The sequence below is a fragment of the Sinocyclocheilus anshuiensis genome, unplaced genomic scaffold (assembly GCF_001515605.1).
Source record: "Sinocyclocheilus anshuiensis isolate Anshui unplaced genomic scaffold, SAMN03320099.WGS_v1.1 scaffold447, whole genome shotgun sequence".
Lineage (NCBI taxonomy): Eukaryota > Metazoa > Chordata > Actinopteri > Cypriniformes > Cyprinidae > Sinocyclocheilus > Sinocyclocheilus anshuiensis.
The window spans coordinates 2813244-2831359 of NW_015552615.1; the positions used below are offsets into that span (position 1 = coordinate 2813244).

Genomic DNA, 18116 nt, shown 5'->3' on the forward strand with positions numbered 1-18116 from the left:
TGATTTTGATTGCTTCCATTGTCCTCATTTGTAAGTCACTTTGGATAAAAGCGTCTGCTAAATGACTAAATGTAAATGTAAAGGTTTTACAGATCCATGGTCACACATTGTGCATAAATTTGGTGCCAAATGATGCAAATAATAATAAAGATGCCAATATTTCAGAGTGGTACCAAACACTTAATTTCCCTTTTTAGTGTATAAATGCTAATATCACATTTGCCATAAATACATACCTCTCTATAAATCATACAATACAGATCATGTATAAATAGGGAACAATATCAGCCATGTTCAAAAATGGCACCGGAAATAGTGGGCCTCATGCCTCAGGCGTCTACACCTGTAGATCTTGTGACTGTGGGACCCTTCACACCCAGCGGGCCCCGTCCTCATCTGCGCTGTTGTGTGAAGCGCTCTCTCATTTTCTTGTGAGCAGCTGGCTCTCTAGAACTTCCAATCGCTTGGTCATAGCTGACAGTGAAACACAGTTAAGGAAATATACTATAAAAAATGATCGATTTTCTCAATATTTTGATTTTGTTGCTCCCTCAGATTCCAGATTTTCAAATAGTTGTATCTCGGCCAAATATTGTCCTATCCTAATAAACCATACATCAATGGAAAGCTTATTTATTCAGCTTTATTCAACTCAATTTCGAAAAATTTACCCTTATGACTGGTTTTGTGGTCCAGGGTCACAAATGAGCTCAAAGTATCTCAGCAATGCACTCTAACCACTAGATCCAACTGTAAATGATTCCCATCAGCAAGATCTGTTCTTAAACTATGATGAGGGCCTTTGTAATCAGAATCATTAAATTCTAGTTAAATGGATCCAGTGGAGATGTGCATATGCATCTAGTAGTTCAGAAACATCTGTTTCTGGCCTCAGACGCGGGACAAGGGCTCTTTTGAGCTTTGATGAATGATGCTGAGTGAGAGATCTGAAACAAAGAGCCATTGAAGCGTGTGGGTCACATAGGTTTATGTGAGGAGCCTAACCAGAGGGGCCAGTCTGGAACAGATCAGACCAACGGACACAATGTGGGCTCTTTCTGTACAGAGGGGCTTCTGTTAAACCCCTTAGCTTGTTGTAATAATGCGTTAATTCTCAGGTTATACCGGAGAAAGTTTGGAGTCTGGATGAGTTACGCTGCAATGCTGCATGGTGTAGTTGCATGTGCTGAAAAGAAAGCACGTTGTTTAAAGGATCTGTACTGATGAATATATAAAGGATATGTTTCTGGTTGAGCTGGTCTAGGGTGGACATCGTAACCTGCTGGAACTCCACAAGACTTTCACAAGTGCAGGGGTCCTTAACCTCGATCTCTCCTTGACTCTCAGCTGAAAAATGAGGCATTAAATGTGAGAATGAAAGGAATGTTCAGTATATTCATTATCAATAATTTCATTAAATTCTATACAGGCTATATATTCCTTTCGTTGGCACCTCCTTATGTGAACATTGCATGTGTGTGTTTACCTCAGGCTCTAGATGGCGTTGTTGAACAAAATACTGTGTGCCATCTAACAGATGATTCAGGTATGGTATATGTGTTCTCAGTCTTTCAAACGCACCTGCACAGACATTGAGTTTGAGGTTGTCAGCGATCTGGCTGATGGCAGTGAAGTCGGCGGTGTAGAAGAAGTGTTTTCCCATGGGCTCAGAGGCAATCTCTCTCAGCTCATCCTCCACGGCTTTACCCACACCAACAGCATACATGGTGATACCTGCAACATGCAAGACACACATCAAACAATGTGTCATAAAAATAAGCACTTTTTTATTTTTCAGTAAAAAGCTCAGTGAGAAGATGCTTAACTAGCTATTCATTTTATAAGAGGTTTGCAATTTTGGAAAATGTTGGATATTTGGGAAATTTGGGATTAAAAATCTATTTGAGTTTTTTCAACATTTTCTGGCAATAAACTATTATTTTATTACTATAAATTAAAATATTTTAACAATGTTTTAAATAAAAAGTGTAATAAATAAATACATTTAAAAATATAAAACTAAATAAAATATTTACAATAAAAACTACGTTAAAAAAAATTTATTTATATTTTTTATATTACAAAGTTATTTTCTTACATTACAACTTGTGTACAAATGCAGATTTTTAAAACTGTAAATATATATATATTTATTTTATTTATTTATTTTATCTATTCATTTTTTTATCTATTCATTCAGGTTAGATTATATTTAAAAAACTGATTTAATTTCTTTTAATCTTTTCTAGCAATAATAATAATATAAAAAAGAAAAAATAATAATAATACAAAATAAAAATAAAAAGAATAAAAAATTACACTAAATGTTCAAAAGCTAGACTAGGCTAAATTAATTTATTTATTTTTAATTTTGCTAAATTAGAGAAACATGTTTATTTTAAAGCAATTTATACCACAATTTGAGTGCCACTTTTATTTTGAATACCACTTTTATTTTCAGCCCTTAAGTAACAATACCAGCATCCTTGGCCTTCTTGGCCCACTCCTGAATATCATCCTGCGATCGCCCGTCAGTGAAGACCAGGCCGACCCGTGGGATGTTCTTCTCAGCAGGACGGGCTCCGTCAGCCTCAGAGAAGCTGTTCTCCACCATGTGTTTGAGAGCCAAGCCTGTCATGGTCCCCTTCTCCATGTATTCCACATTCATCACAGCCTTTTTGATCTCTTCTTTTGTCTGATACATGCTGAGCGGAAACTCTGTCCGCACTCGGCTTGAGTATTGGACGAGACCCACGCGTGTTCCTTTAGGGGAGACGTCCAGCTGATCCACCACCTGGTTAACAAACTGCTTGACAAGCTCGAAGTTCTGCGGCCGCACGCTCTTGGAACCGTCGATGAGGAGGACCAGGTCGATGTTGGAGGATCGACAGGCTTAGAGAGGGCAAGAGAAATTAACAAACAGCAGAGAAGGTGGGTCATTTTTTTTTTTTTTTCAAAGATGAAGTGTCTAATTTGGGCCACAAAACAGCTATAAAAATAAGTTCCATTTTCATATTTGCTTTCCTGTGCAAAAAAAATACTTCTTTTATATTTAGCCTCGGGGGTTTAGAAAAAATGTATATGAGCAATAGTACAGCTAACATGTAGAGGTCTCTGAATGTTAAACTGAGATATAACAAAGTATTTTAACACTGAAAAAATTGCACACTTCACCTCTAGCTACAGAATGCATGCAGTTTATGAAGACACCAATCTATAGTTTGCAGCTGTAGGAATTCAGCTTTAGGCATTTCCCCTTTTAAAACAAAGTTTTGGATAATCTCAGCTGTAATAAGGGCCGTCTGAATGAAAGCGTGCATTACTTCCGCAGCTCTTGCCATCGTCCTGTAGCACATGGCCCTCAGGACATATGCAGTGGTATGATCCTGGAGTGCTCACACACTGGTATTCACAACCATGTTCCACTGTGTTACACAAGTTATCCGCTGCAGAAGACCAAAACATGAAGAGCATGTCATAAACCACAATGAAAACCAACATGAAAGGGATTTATGAGGTAAGTCAGAAAAGGAATGTCATTTACATAATGAAAATGAATAATTTTCTTCAGCAAGGATGCATTAAATTGATCAACAGTGACAGTAAAGAAAATATAAATATAAAGTAAAATATTTTCAACTTCATAATAATATTATATTATGCATATTGGAAAGATTTCTGAAGGATCATGTGACACTGAAGACTGGAGTAATGATGCTGAAAATTCAGCTTTGCCTCACAGGAATAAATTAGATTTTAAAATATATTCAAATAGAAAACGTTTATTTTAAATTGTAAAAATATTTCACAATATTACTGTTTTTGTTGTATTTTGGATCAAATAAATGCAGCCTTGGTGAGCAAAAAAAAAATTATTTCAAAAACATTTAACCCTAAACTTTTGAATAGTAGTGCACTACCTGTTTGTAAGCTTTATAAAATAAAATTCCAAAAAATGTGAATGAAACTTATTTCTGCTATATCATTTCATTCATATATATGAGCTTCACACATACACTGGCAGGTCTTTCCGTCCTCCTGAAGAGTGTATCCCATGTTGCAGCGACAGTAGAAGCCATTGAGCACACTAACACAGTGATGATCACAACTGTGATTCCCAAATGAACAGTAATCAATCACTAAGAGACAAAAACAAAGGCAATAGTGTTTTAGTGAATAAATGGTGCAAAACCTCCTATATACTGCTTCAAAAATTGATCAAATATGACATGTTAATTATTCTGAACAGGTTAAATTTCAAACTCATAATTGAAATGACACCGAAATCATCCATGAACACATTAATTTTGACCCGAACACAAGACATGCAAGATCAGCCAACAAAATATAGGTTCTCTTAAAACTAAGGTTATAGAAGAGCATAAGGTAACTGTCCATTTTAAGAAAATTACAACAATAAAAAAAACAACATTATAAGAGCTGAATAATTTGAGCCTGATGCCAAGTCAAACAGAGTAAGCAAGCATGATTAGCGTTGTGTGTATGGATCTGGAACAGTATGTGTGTCGATCAGTTACTCTCACTAACTTGTGCAGGTCTTCTTGTCGTCACTGAGAGTGTATCCATCTTTACAACGGCAGTGAAAGCCTTTCAGGACACTCACACACTCATGCTCGCAGCTATCATTCCCAAATGAACAGTAATCGATCACTGGAACAGGAAGAGAATAGCAGGAAACACACTTTAGAAAAGCAGAAAACAGTGAAAACAGTTCACAAGTTGTGTCTCAGATTATGGAGAGACAAGCACCCTTAAGGTACTGTCCTTATTTTGACGTGAAACGCTTAGGATGTAGTTAATGGTTAAACCAGCTGGTCCAAAAGGGATAGGATGTAGAGTTCATAATGTAACAGATGTGTTTATTTTGTGGTTGTTTTATTGCCCTTGTGATATTTTTGTATGTTTTGTCCCTGCTGTTAGTACTGGTTTGATGCTGGATGCTGTTGACCAGCAAAACCTGTGGAAGCCAATTGCTGTCTCACAAAATAAAAAAATAATATAAGTAATAATACCTTTATGACTTTTATTTTCACAAGTGTGACTTTAAATCTACCAATTTTGATCAGATTTATTTCAAATGTAGTATTATGTTCAAAAGTTTGTGGTTGGTACGAATTTTTTATGTTTTTGGAAGAAGTCCCTCATGCTCACCAAGACTGCATTTATTAGATCAAAAATATAGTAAAAACTGTAATTATATGAAATGTTATTACAATTTAAATGAACTGTTTTTGATTTGAATATATTGTAAAATGTAATTTATTCCAGTGATCAAAGCTGAATTTTCAGCATCATTACTCCAGTCTTCAGTGATCCTTCAGAAATCATTCTAATATGCTGATTTGCTGCTCAAGAAACATTTCAGATTATTATTAATGTTGCTGATTCATGTTTTTGTGGAAACTGATATATTTTTAAGATTCTTTGGTGAATAGAAAGTTCGAAGGAACATCTAAAATAGAAATGTTATAAATGCCTTAACTATCACTTTGGATCAATTCAATGCATCCTTGCTGAATAAAAGTATCGTCTTTCAAAAAAAAAAAAATCTTTTGAACGGTAGCGTATACTTCAATTTATCCATTTTATTTTTTACTCTGAAGTGGAAATGGGCTTTCACAAAAGCTAACAAAAGCAAGGTGTGCATAATAGTACATGTGTGTGGAGTTTGACATGTCGCCCTCACTAACCTGTGCAGGTCTTCAGGTCATCATTGAGTGAGTATCCTTCATTACAGCGGCAGTTAAAGCCATTGAGCACACTCGCACACTCGTGCTCGCAGCTATCATTCCCAAATGAGCAGTAGTCGATCACTGGAACAGGCAGAAAGAAGCAGAGAAGCTCAAAATCTGGAGTAAGACGAGCAGCCAAAGTAGTTGGCAAAGAGAAAAATGTTTTGTAAGAGGAAGAAGCATAGAAAGGAAACTTGTAAAAATGCTATTATGTTTATTTTTCTACTGAGATTTTATGGATTTTTTTTTAGTTAAGCATGGATTTATAAAGGATATTGAATACTTTGCTTTTGTACTTAAAGGGGTCATATGATGCTGATAAAAAGAACATTATTTTGTGTATTTGGTGTAATGAAATGTGTTTATGCGGTTTAAGGTTAAAAAAACACATTATTTTCCACATACTGTACATTATTGTTTCTCCTCTATGTCCCGCCTTTCTGAAACGCATCGATTTTTACAAAGCTCATCGGTCTGAAAGCGAGGTGTGCTCTGATTGGCCAGCTATCCAGTGCATTGTAATTGGCCAAATACCTGAAGCATGTGATGGAAATGTTATGCCCTTTGCCATATTGTGATGCCTTGTCCCGGCTGGAGTGACGAGACAAAAACATTAAAACCCATTATAAACGAGGCATTTGTTGCATCCAGTGTGGACATAATTACGGATTATAATGACTTGTACTGTCTTTTTACGCATTGCATTGCATCGCGCCGCGTAAACATAAAACCAGAAATCTACGAAACACACAGCGCCTTCAGGACATGGCGGCGGCGGCAGCAACAATACTACAGCGAGAATAAAAGTTACGCCTTCTTTCTTTGCGTGAACATTTGGGCGGCGTTATGCAAATCTTCCCACATCGTGACGTAGATATGTGGGGGCGTGTTAGAACGAGGCGTTTTAGGTAGGTGTGGCTGACTCTCAACTTTTATAAAGAATATCTCTTTGGATTTGAGACTTTAGTCTTTGCAACTTTACAGATCTTCTTTATGCACCAAGATCTTGTAACACTCCAAAGAGAAAGGAAAAATTGAAATCGCATCATATGACCCCTTTAAGTATCAAATTGGGGTTATGGATACTCCGATGTGTGTAGGTGTATAGTTTTAACATGTGGCCTTCACTAACTTGTACAGGTCTTCATGTCATCATTGAGTGAGTATCCATCGTTACAAATGCAGTGAAAGCCTTTCAGGATACTTTCACACTGGTGCTCGCAGCTATCGTTCCCAAATGAGCAGTAATCAATCACTAAATATGGATTAGATGGATTTAAAGAACATGACCAAACAGGATAAACATTTTTCTTTTATATACTGTCTGTAGTTCTCAAATTTTCTCAGTTATTGTTTATGAATATGGCGGAGAACTTGTCTTTGGCCATTGCAAATAAAACCACAGCTCTTACTGGGCCCCAAGTCTGTTGGAGTTAAATTCAGAAACCCTTAAAGACTGGAAACACTCCACCATTTAGAAAAGTTGTTATAAGTTTAGCAATGAATGGCCCAAATATTGATACTAAACAACTGAGGAAAAAGCAGAGAAATTACATTTAAGTTAATGCATAAATTGATTGTAAGCCTTTACTAACTTGTGCAGGTCTTCTTGTCATCATTGAGTGTGTATCCATCATTACAGAGGCAGTGAAAGCCTTTCAGGACACTCACACACTTGTGCTCGCAGCTATCATTCCCAAATGAACAGTAATCGATCACTAAATATGAATTATATGTATTAGAATTCAAAGATATGACATGTTGTACCGAATATAGTATTTCATTAATTCCTAAAATTTGGGTGTTTTAAAGTAAAGTTTCTTTGCTTCTTCCAAATTCTTCCCAAAATCTTCTCAATCGTCTACCATTAATATGACAGTAGGGCTTTTTGTGTATAGTTGTATTGTAGTTTTGAAAAATTTAACATTGATATAGTTGCTCCATTGCGGCTGACATGTTTTCTCACTACAACAAAACTTAGAAAATTTCCCACTCAAAATTACAATTGTGTGGTGATGTTGGTGTCTTCTAAATACAGTCTTTCCAAATTGCCTTGAACGCACAAAGTGTTAAAACTGGAAACACTCCATCTCTCTGAAAATCTCTTACCAGCTTAGCAATCGATGGCCCTAAATATTGATGGTAAACAATTGAGAAAATAGCAGTGAAATTGATTTTTAGGAATGTGCAAAATGATTGTAAGCAAAAGGATGTTCTCCCTTCACTAACTTGTACAGGTCTTCTTGTCATCGTTGAGTGTGTATCCATCATTACAAACGCAGTGAAAGCCTTTCAGGACACTCACACACTGGTGCTCACAGCTATCATTCCCAAATGAGCAGTAATCAATCACTAAATATGGATTAGATGGATCATAATTCAAATATGACAAATATTCCAATTCATTTTTATATATAACGTTTGTGCTACAGCGTTTAGATACTTTAAATCAAGTCTCCTTCCAATTGTTTCTCAATTATTCTCCATGCTTAAGGTTAAGAACTTGTTTTGGCCATCGCATGCTCTGATTGAGACATTTATGTGCTGTTTTGGAGGGATAAACAAGAGGATGCGGTTTTCTAAGAGAGGCTGTGTGGCCTAATTCCCAATTCCCAACTGTGGACAAACATCTGAAATCCCTTACAGAGCTTTCAGTGCTTTGAGAGAGAACAGAGAGCAATGAGAGGAAGGATATTATACTATTAAACCCAATAGGATCCACATCTGTTGATATTCAAACTAGCAACTTAACAATTTAGAATGGATGGACCCAATACTGATGGTAAACAATTGAGAAAAATGTGAAGTAAACTTGATTTTAAGGGAATTCCTTTTGAATCTGTGAATGTACAAACTGACGATGGACTTCACTAACTTGTACAGGTCTTCATGTCAGCGTTGAGTGAGTATCCATCGTTACAACGGCAGTTAAAGCCATTGAGCACACTCACACACTCGTGCTCGCAGCTATCATTCCCAAATGAGCAGTAGTCGATCACTGGAACAGGCAGAGAACAGTGAGAGAAAAGCTTTGGCCAAGCAGGAAGAGCAAACCACATCAAAGTAAACTACAAGCTGTGTTTATCTTGTTTCAGATAATTTAAACTGCTAAAACTATATGCATGAGTCTGTTTAGTAGGTGCTAGGGAATAACTAGCTTAAGTCAGCAACGCTATTAATTAACTACATTTTCAGTAGCATGACAGTAGCTTAGCTACCTTCAAAACAGTGTATTTTTTCCAGCAACAAGCTAGTTTTACTAACAAACAGTAGTGTAGCAGGAAAAATGCTAAATCACAGTTTTGTGCCAGATAACTACTACTAACAGGTGAGTTAGCTACTTTTTGTGAGTAGCTTGAAGCATAGCTAACAAATAGTAGCTTGTGTACAGTAATTTACTGCAGCTTGCTAAGCTACAGTAACAAAAACATGCTACTTGTGCTAACAAATAGCAGAGTAGCATGGAAAAATGCTCAATCACAGATTTTTAAGGCATTGCTTACAAATGGTTTTGCGCCAGATAACTACTATTAGTTTTAACTGAGTTAGCTACTTTTTGCTAGTAGCATATATAAAGAGTAGCGGACAGTACTCTTATTAATTTGAAACTGTAGCTTGCTAAGCATTATAAGTAAAAGTTACTTGTGCTAACAAATAGCAGTACAACATGGTAAAAATGCTAAATTACAGTTTTTTTTAAGATATTGTATTCCTTACAAATGTCTAGTGCCAGATAACTACTAATAATAGTCTTAACAGCTATTTTTTTGCAAGTAGCTTGCAGCATTTAACAAAGTAGCTTGAATTGCTAACTGACTTGCTAATCTAAAAGCCACTCGATGCGAAGCAGCTTCCCCATACTGCTTATAAACGAAAAACGCTCAACTATTTGGATATGTTTTTACTATTTGCTATAAAAACTGAACAGAACTAGAAGCTCAAACACTAAAACACAGTTTTTGTTCAGTGGCTTAATAGATAAACCAGCTGGTCACAGGAGGAAATAGATAAGTAGCGCAAGTGTGTTTTATAGCAGCATAATGCAGCCAAGAGGAAACTGTAATGACATTGCGAATTTTGTCTTTGCATTAGAAACTCTTCCATGTGTTTGAAAAATGTTAGTTAGGAGAATGTCTGTGTCTGGCATGTAATTATAGGCTTGTAGTGTTGTGGGTATTTGTGAGTCCTCCATATGTGAATTGTATGCGTATCTGTGGGCCTCACTAACTTGTGCACGTTGTTTCATCCTCATTGAGTGTGTATCCTTCATGGCAGTGGCAATAAAAGCTCTGAAGCACACTCACACACTCGTGCTCACAGCTATCATTCCCAAATGAACAGTAATCGATCACTGGAACAGGCAGACAGAAGCATGAGACTTTTGTGATGGTAAAACACATGCAAAATTCATTGCTGTGTATTAATGTTTGCATTTGGCGATACTAGCATACAGCTACTATGCAAACATTTATTATTTCTGCTTGTTTTACATCACCTGCTCTGTATTCATATGGTATAAGCTGAATGGAATACTATTGCAATACTACACAGCATATACTTTTTTATATTTTAAAAAGCGTTGTAAGTTGCATGGAATTGATCTCACTAACTTGTGCAGGTTTTCAGGTCATCGTTGAGTGAGTATCCTTCGTTACAGCGACAATTAAAGCCATTGAGCACACTCACACACTGATGCTCGCAGCTATCATTCCCAAATGAGCAGTAATCGATCACTGAAACAGGCAGAGAATGGTGAGAGAAGATTTATAGGTGAGTAAATCAGGTGTTAAAGACCCCCTGAAATCAGAACTGGAGCTTTCTGGGTTTTAGTTTAGTAATTACAGAAATTGATTATAGATATAATTACATACGTGTATTTTTTAAAATATAAGTACAATGTAAAAACATGTATGTACACAATAAGTGCATTGTACCAAATGATTCATTCAAATGTAAGTACATAGTAGTTAAGGCCACTTAATATAAAGTAGGATCACTTGTTTGGTGAATTAAAGTTAATTAAAATAAGATTAAGCTGAAGTACTAAAAATAAGAAAACTAAAATAAATATAAATTAAAGCTAAATAAAAATATTTGACAAAACTAATAAAAATTATGAAAGCACATAACAAAATTACTAAAAATTTAAACTAAAATTTAAAAGAAAACTGAAATTATAAAAATTAAAGCTAAATCAAAATATTAATAAATACTGTAATAGTATTTAAATAACATTAAAATAAAAACTGGATTCAATGGAAAAATATGTCATGAGGGAAAAATGCTTATCAACTAATTTCACGGGATCTTTAAGTTTGCGCTTAAATGTACAAACAAGCATACTATGTGCTGAGGCACAATATACTGTGCTGTACACTAGCAGAACAGGTATATATTTAATATACAGTATGTTCCTTTGGTTATGTTCAAAATGGAATACTATAGTGCACACACTACTGCATACTGCACAGAATATGTTGTATACTGCACATTTTAGCAAACTCAGTTTAAATATTCCATGCATACAGAACATTTGCATACTGTGTTCACTACGTATAATGCGTATTGCTAAAATAGTATGAATAGTATGGTAGTATGCTATTCCGAACATAACCTTTGTCTGTTATTCTACAAAAAATAGAAGTTCAAACTTCACTTAAATTGTTACGCAGATATCACTTGTGTGTCACTGACTTGTGCAGGTTCTCTTGTCGTCGTTGAGCATATATCCCGTGTTACAGTCACATGTGAACGACCCGGGTGAAGCGATACAGATCTGATCACAATCATGTTTCCCTTCAGCACATAGATCAATGGCTGCAAAGCAAACACACACCTGTTTAGCACCGCTGGAATTATTATTGTGTCATACTTCTATGATGATGTTTCATTTGCAAGGCTACACACGTGTGCAGGTCTTGCCGTCCTCGTTGAGCGTGTATCCAGGCAGACACAGACAGTGGTAGGAGCCAGGCGAGCTCTCACAGATGTGCTCACAGCCATGATCAGACTCCAGACACAAGTCCATCCCTGCAAATCCAACGCACACATGTGTACTGAGAAAGCAAGAAATGCTAAATCATTGTGTCCACAGGATGTAAAAGAAACAGCATTCATGTGCTTAGTCAACATAAGATTTATGTATAGACTATTTGTTGCTGCCGCGTGTTTTGAGTTTGAGCTCCGTCAAGTTAATTCTTTATCGTCTATTTTTTATCTTGAAATCAATTTTATACACCATCATTTTTGTTTCTATAATGTGTGAATATATCCCCTATCGTATTCTACAACAAAAACAATCAGAGCGCCTTGTTATCACTAGTTTTATTTTGATTTCCCGAGTCCGCTATTAGCTTATAGCCCATTAGCATCACCAGTGTGTTTGCCGCTAATCTCGCTTACATTGCTTTAAAAGGGGAGTCATCTCAATTATTACCAGTAAAGTATGTAGTGCCACAAGGATCTGTCCTAGGTCCTCTGCTATTTTCAATATACATGTTGCCCCTTGGTAATATTATTAGAAAATACGGGATTAGTTTCCACTGTTATGCTGATGATACTCAACTATAAAATGGCATATAATTGTTGTTGACAAAATAACAAAAAATTAAGATTGTGATTAATTACCTATATTTAAGATTGAAATTTTAACAATCTTTTATAAAGATTATTTTTACTTAGTTTTATTATTATTTATTATTTTTATTTTATTTGTAAATTTAATTACATTATCTTAAAATTTATATAGGACCGTTAAAAATGTATTTTTAAAGAAATGATTGCTTTTATTCAGCAAGAATGCATTAAATTCATCATTAAATTGATCATTCAAAAGTGACAGTAAAGATATTTATAAAGTTGCAAAAGATTATTTAAAAAATGCTATTCTTTTGAACTGTCTATTCATCATAAATTCCTAGAAAATAAAAATATTAAGCAGCACAACTGTTTTCAACATTGTTGATAATAAAAAAGTTTCTTTTTATTTTATTTTTAATTCACTAAATCAGCATATTAGAAAGGTTTCTGAATGATCATGTGATGCTGAAAACTGGAGTAATGATGCTGAAAATTCAGCTTTGCATCATAATTTGGAATAATTTATATTTTAAAATATATTCAAATAGAAATCGTATTGTGAAATATTACTGATTTTACTTGATATTTCTCAAATAAATGTAGCCTTGGTGAGCACAGGAGACTTTTTCAAAATCGTTAACAATATTAACAGACCCTAAAATATTTGCATGGTAGGGTACATCCTTTGTTATTGCTAAGAAGAAATTACACCTTTGAGTTGAGGTTTGAGGTTAGAACCTTTTAGAAAAGAATCCTAAAAAGTTCAACTTTTATGACTAGATCCTTTCTCTAATGTGGAGCATATATCAAATGGAGAAACACTTTACCACAAAGCTTGTCTTGGAACTGAAGACCAAACTGGTGAATGAGGTCAAAGCTCTCGACCAGGAACACGTGATCCTCAAACGGTGGAGATGCCATAGCTCGCAGTGAGGTCATATCAGCCCTGGCGACACCAATGGCGTAGATCTCAAGCCCAGACTCCCTCGCAGCAGCTGCCACTTCAGCCACACGGTCCTGAGGACGGCCGTCTGTCACGATAACCGCTACGTGGGGGACGTTGGGACGGGCACCATCTTCAGCAGAGAAGGCTACGTTCATGGCATAGCGGATGGCCAGGCCAGTCATGGTGCCCTGTGCCAATGGAATGATCTCGTTGATGGCTTTGACCATCTGAGCAGGCTTGCTGAAGGCTTTGAGGGAGAACACGTTCTGGACTTGACTGGAGTATTGGACCACACCAACTCTTGTAGCTTCCAGGCCAATGTCCAGCTCATGGATGATGTCTATCATGAACTTGCGCATTGTCTCAAACTCATGGGCACGAACGCTGCGCGAGCCGTCGATGATGAACACAAGGTCGACCGGGCCAGATTTACACTTCGGTTCGGCTGTAAAAAATGGAAGAAAAAAAGGAAAAACACACAATGACAATACTGATTTACGAAAACAAGTACACTAGGGTTCTTTATTGCCATCAATGGTTCCATAAAGAACCTTTAACATCCATTGAAACTTTACATTACACAAAAGGTTCTTTATTGTAGAAAAAGGTTTAAATTACTCTTCAAACAAAAATTTATCTTTTAAGAACTGTTTAATGAAATGCCCTTTGGGAACCAAATAATGGTTTTCTCAAAACTAATGTTTTTTATTGGCATAGATGGTTCTTTGGAGAACCTTTAACATCCATGGAAGCTTTCAATTGCATAAAAGGCTCTTTATAATGGAAACGTTTTTTTTTTAGATTATTAAAATTTCACTAAGGAAAAATTGTTAATTTTTAAGATCTGTTACTTAAAGTTTCTTCGGGAAACCAAAAATGGTTCTTCAATGGTAGAACCTCCTTTATTTTTAAGAGTGTACAGTGTTTTCCAATATCAGGGCCATGTTTTACTGAAATTTAAAAGTTTTGAAAAAGTCATAAACAGACATGGAAGCTAAAGTTTAAAAACAGACCACTCAAGTCTCAATGAAGTGGGCAGTTTGGCCTATTTTGAATGCATTTATTGGTATTATACAAAAAATTGGCTGCAGATCTGTTCTGGTAAGGTTACAGAAGCAAAATGCAAAAAAACTATATCATGCATAATTTAGATAGCAAAGCCTATACGTTTTTATTTTTTTAAGTTAAACTCTGCGGTCCAAAATGACATTAAAAATGTTTATGCTTCGTTTACATAGCCTTCCTTATATGGTATCAGCCCATATATGGGTTCATTTGAAAGCTTGGAGTGTCTTCTTTACAAAGAATACCATTCCTTTTGGTTTTTATATTCATAAAGCAGTAAAATTAAGCTTAGAAATGTATTCGTCTCACACACGAATTTCCGCCTAACCATCAATGAAACCATTTTTTTTCATTTCCTCCATTGTATGTGTACAGGGTAAACATTTGAATTTGAGAATGTTAAATTTAGGCGAAAATACCAAAAAACGCCCCGAGCTTAAGTGGTTTTAAGAGGGAGGAGAAAATGCATCCAATGCCATCTAATCAAACCCCATTTGGGTCCAAATTTGGAAGATGGGTAACCATGAACAAAATTACCCAAATTAAAAGAAAAATTTACTCAGAACATATTAAAACAGAAGTTCACCAACTCTGTGAGGACAAACATGATGTTATTACTATGTGCTTTGTGTGGTTAATTATTGGCTGCCAAGAGCATGAAACCATTCAAGAGACATTTAGAAACCTAATATTCAAATTATAAAGATAATTTGCATATTAGGCCTATGCCGTTCATGCTTATATTTTGTTTTAGTTTTGCATGTAAAACTTACTGCCAAGATTGATTTTTAAGTGTTATGACGGCGGTTTAACCAACCTGATTTAGGTCTTGCTTCCGTCGCAGCTATTATGGCTATTAGCACACCAACATACACCAACGCACGTGTCATGTTTCGTTGACAAAGGCCCAATCTTACCGCAAAAATCCCACTGGCTGTAGGTGGAGAAAAGAAAGAAAGAGAAAAATTGCAGGTCAAGGGAAATTTGTGCTTAAAAGCAGCCATACATTCCAGTCTGAGCTCGCAATAAAACGCGACACCAAACAGATGGTCCACAGCAGCAGTTCTAAACAGGCCGTTAACATGGAAGAGTTAATAGACTTTTGGGCCGATCACATCACCATAGGCACTGAGTTCAAACGCTGTGTGAAGTAATAGCTGGAAAACAACAGCGTCTGGGACGTTGGCGTTGTAAACGGCGTGCTGTCAGTCACTTTGGTTTTCAAAAAGGGATTTGCTTCTCCAAAGGCCTGATAAGGGTTATCACTATCAGTAGGCCACAGAATGGAGGAGTGTGTCATGGTTTGGCATGAATTGTTGTCTTTGAACTCGGCAGATAAACAGCCTGACAGATTACTGCTTTTCTATTCACTATTCAATTAAAAACAGCATTTCAGCTGTACACACATTGCAGTTGAAGCTGATATGCTTGCAGGAATAATTAACCCAAAAATGATAAATTTTGAGATAAATCTGTCATCCTTTATCCACCCTCATGTCAATCAACACCATGTAAAGTACCATAAAGGTTGTCTATACAACATGCACTATATTGCAAATATATATTTGCAACTTCTGAAGTCATATGAATGCAATGAATATACTTTTTTTTGGCCATAGCTCTCAAATCCCTTTTTAAAGCCAAAAGTTTGGGGTCATTAAGATTTTTTTTTTTAAGAAATTGAAACTTTTATTCAGCAGTGACATATTAAATTGAATAAAAATGACAGTAATTGCATTTACAGTATAATGCTACAAAAGATTTAATTTCAAACAATTCAGAGTTTCTATAAACATATTAAGCAGCAAAACTGGTTTAAACATTGAAATGATTTCTGGAGGATCATGTGACACCGAAGACTGGAGTAATTATGCTGAAAATTCAGCTTTGCATTACATGAATAAATTACAATTTAAAAATATATTAAAATAGAAAACAGTATTAATAATATTTCACAATTTTGCCGTTTTTACTGTAAGTTTGACCAAATAAATGTAGCATTGGTGAGCATAAGAGACAATAAAAACATAGGGGAAAAAATCATACCGACCCCAAACTTTTTCAACAGTACATTACACTTTTGAGGTGAATACTCTCAATTGTTAACATGAGAGTAGTCACAAATCTTCTACAAGATCTTCTACAGGGCAAAATGCAATCATTTTGGTCTATAGTATGGCTTCAAAGGACTAGGGGTTTTCATTTTTGCTCAATCTGGAAGATTAAAATCAAACTGATTTAAAACATAATGTAAGTAAATAACCACACAATGTTAATTTCAGGGTGAATTAACCTCTTTCAAATTCAAAAATGAAAAAAGAAAAGATATCACACATGCATCCCTCTATACTACTCTACTTCTCTCAGCATGAGCAACATGACCTCTATGACCAGGAGTCCAGGACTGGTTTGTGGTTTCTCTCAGCCTTGATAAAGACTCTGCACATGACTGTCGGTTTCAGTGGCATCCAGGTTAACGGCAGACTTCAGTCCCTTGTGTGCTAATACAATGAATCCTCTGTGCTATATGTGTACATTAGGCTTTGAGTGTGTGCGTACGAGCTGCCGAGGCCCTTAACTAAGATTATTTCAGCACTGTATGGTCACACTCATCATATAAGCAGATTCAGAAGATTTAAGAGGTATGTTTAAGAGAATATAGCATCATTACTGGCTTTTGGATGGCAGCCAATGTCATATTTAACTGCACTATATTATGGAGCACGTCTAGCAGGCATACAAAGAGGTGCTGTTATTCCAATCCATTTGTATGTACTGATATTTTACTGATAAATTGTTTCCATTCAACTAGCTTTGACGAACATGCAGCCCTTTGTAAATGGGTTTGCTGATTTAATGAACACACACCCTCCATATTTCACAATTTCAGGTCCTGCATCTGGAAATAATGCAAATTCCATGTGACCACATCACTACCAACTTGTGTAAAATCACTTATCCTCTTCAACCATGATTCCTGTTTGCTTGTTATTCAAGGTCGTAACTTAAAAGCCCACATGTCCATGTTTTACTCCCACAAAATAATCAACATCTGCACTAAATGTCACCCACATTCATTTCTATTTGGACTTTACGCCTCATTCTGTGTTCAACTGCTTGCCACGTGAAGGGAGGCGTGAGAATTCAGCACCTGAGTACAGGTGACTATCTCTGAAAACAAACACACATATAGATTTACAAATACTCCTATGAGGCTGATAACACAGTTATTGGAAATGGAGATGGAGAAGTCCTCTTACAACAGGACTCTGACAGTTACACTATTGCGAAAGGACGGAATAAAGTAAAACCAGTTGGCATGAACAGCAGTGGAGTGTCTGGCACTATAGAAGAGTTTATGAAGATTTCAAAGTGGCTGTTGTACACCTGAACGCCATGCAGGACCAAAGGAAAGGAGACAGAGAAACAGGTCAGTGCGACAAATATGGTAACAATGGTGGCCAGTGTTTTAAGTAAATTAAATTTATTTATTTTTTATTCATATTATATAATATAATATAATATAATGTTTTTTTTTTATTTATTACAAATTTATAAAACTAATAAAAGAGAACCATGTTAACAATGCATTTTTTCAAACAAAATAAATTAAATGTATACTATGAATTAATATGAATATTTATTACATAATATTGTATTTATTAATTAAAAATAATTAAACAATGGTGAGCATTCTTTAAACAAAAATTACTTTACTTTTTATTTATATTATATTAATTATGTATTTTATTTATTGAGATTGAATGAAAAAT

General features: G+C 35.6%; 1 protein-coding gene across 1 annotated transcript in view; it reads right to left on the reverse strand.

The window, feature by feature from the left end:
• Positions 1 to 18: 18 nt before the first annotated feature.
• The window catches only part of LOC107666032 (matrilin-4-like), a 20859-nt gene continuing 2761 nt past the window's right edge, over positions 19 to 18116 (reverse strand). Inside the window, exons 2-19 of the mRNA XM_016457123.1 lie at positions 15161 to 15277; positions 13160 to 13723; positions 11661 to 11783; positions 11448 to 11570; positions 10364 to 10486; positions 9982 to 10104; positions 8629 to 8751; positions 7983 to 8105; positions 7349 to 7471; positions 6886 to 7008; positions 5712 to 5834; positions 4549 to 4671; positions 4017 to 4139; positions 3324 to 3446; positions 2479 to 2892; positions 1582 to 1734; positions 1243 to 1347; positions 19 to 480 (exon numbers count right to left, since the gene is read on the reverse strand). Of these exons, the coding sequence (XP_016312609.1) occupies positions 422 to 480; positions 1243 to 1347; positions 1582 to 1734; positions 2479 to 2892; positions 3324 to 3446; positions 4017 to 4139; positions 4549 to 4671; positions 5712 to 5834; positions 6886 to 7008; positions 7349 to 7471; positions 7983 to 8105; positions 8629 to 8751; positions 9982 to 10104; positions 10364 to 10486; positions 11448 to 11570; positions 11661 to 11783; positions 13160 to 13723; positions 15161 to 15233 (2844 nt within the window). The 5' untranslated portion in view covers positions 15234 to 15277 and the 3' untranslated portion in view covers positions 19 to 421. The remainder of the gene's footprint in view (positions 481 to 1242; positions 1348 to 1581; positions 1735 to 2478; positions 2893 to 3323; positions 3447 to 4016; positions 4140 to 4548; positions 4672 to 5711; positions 5835 to 6885; positions 7009 to 7348; positions 7472 to 7982; positions 8106 to 8628; positions 8752 to 9981; positions 10105 to 10363; positions 10487 to 11447; positions 11571 to 11660; positions 11784 to 13159; positions 13724 to 15160; positions 15278 to 18116) is intronic.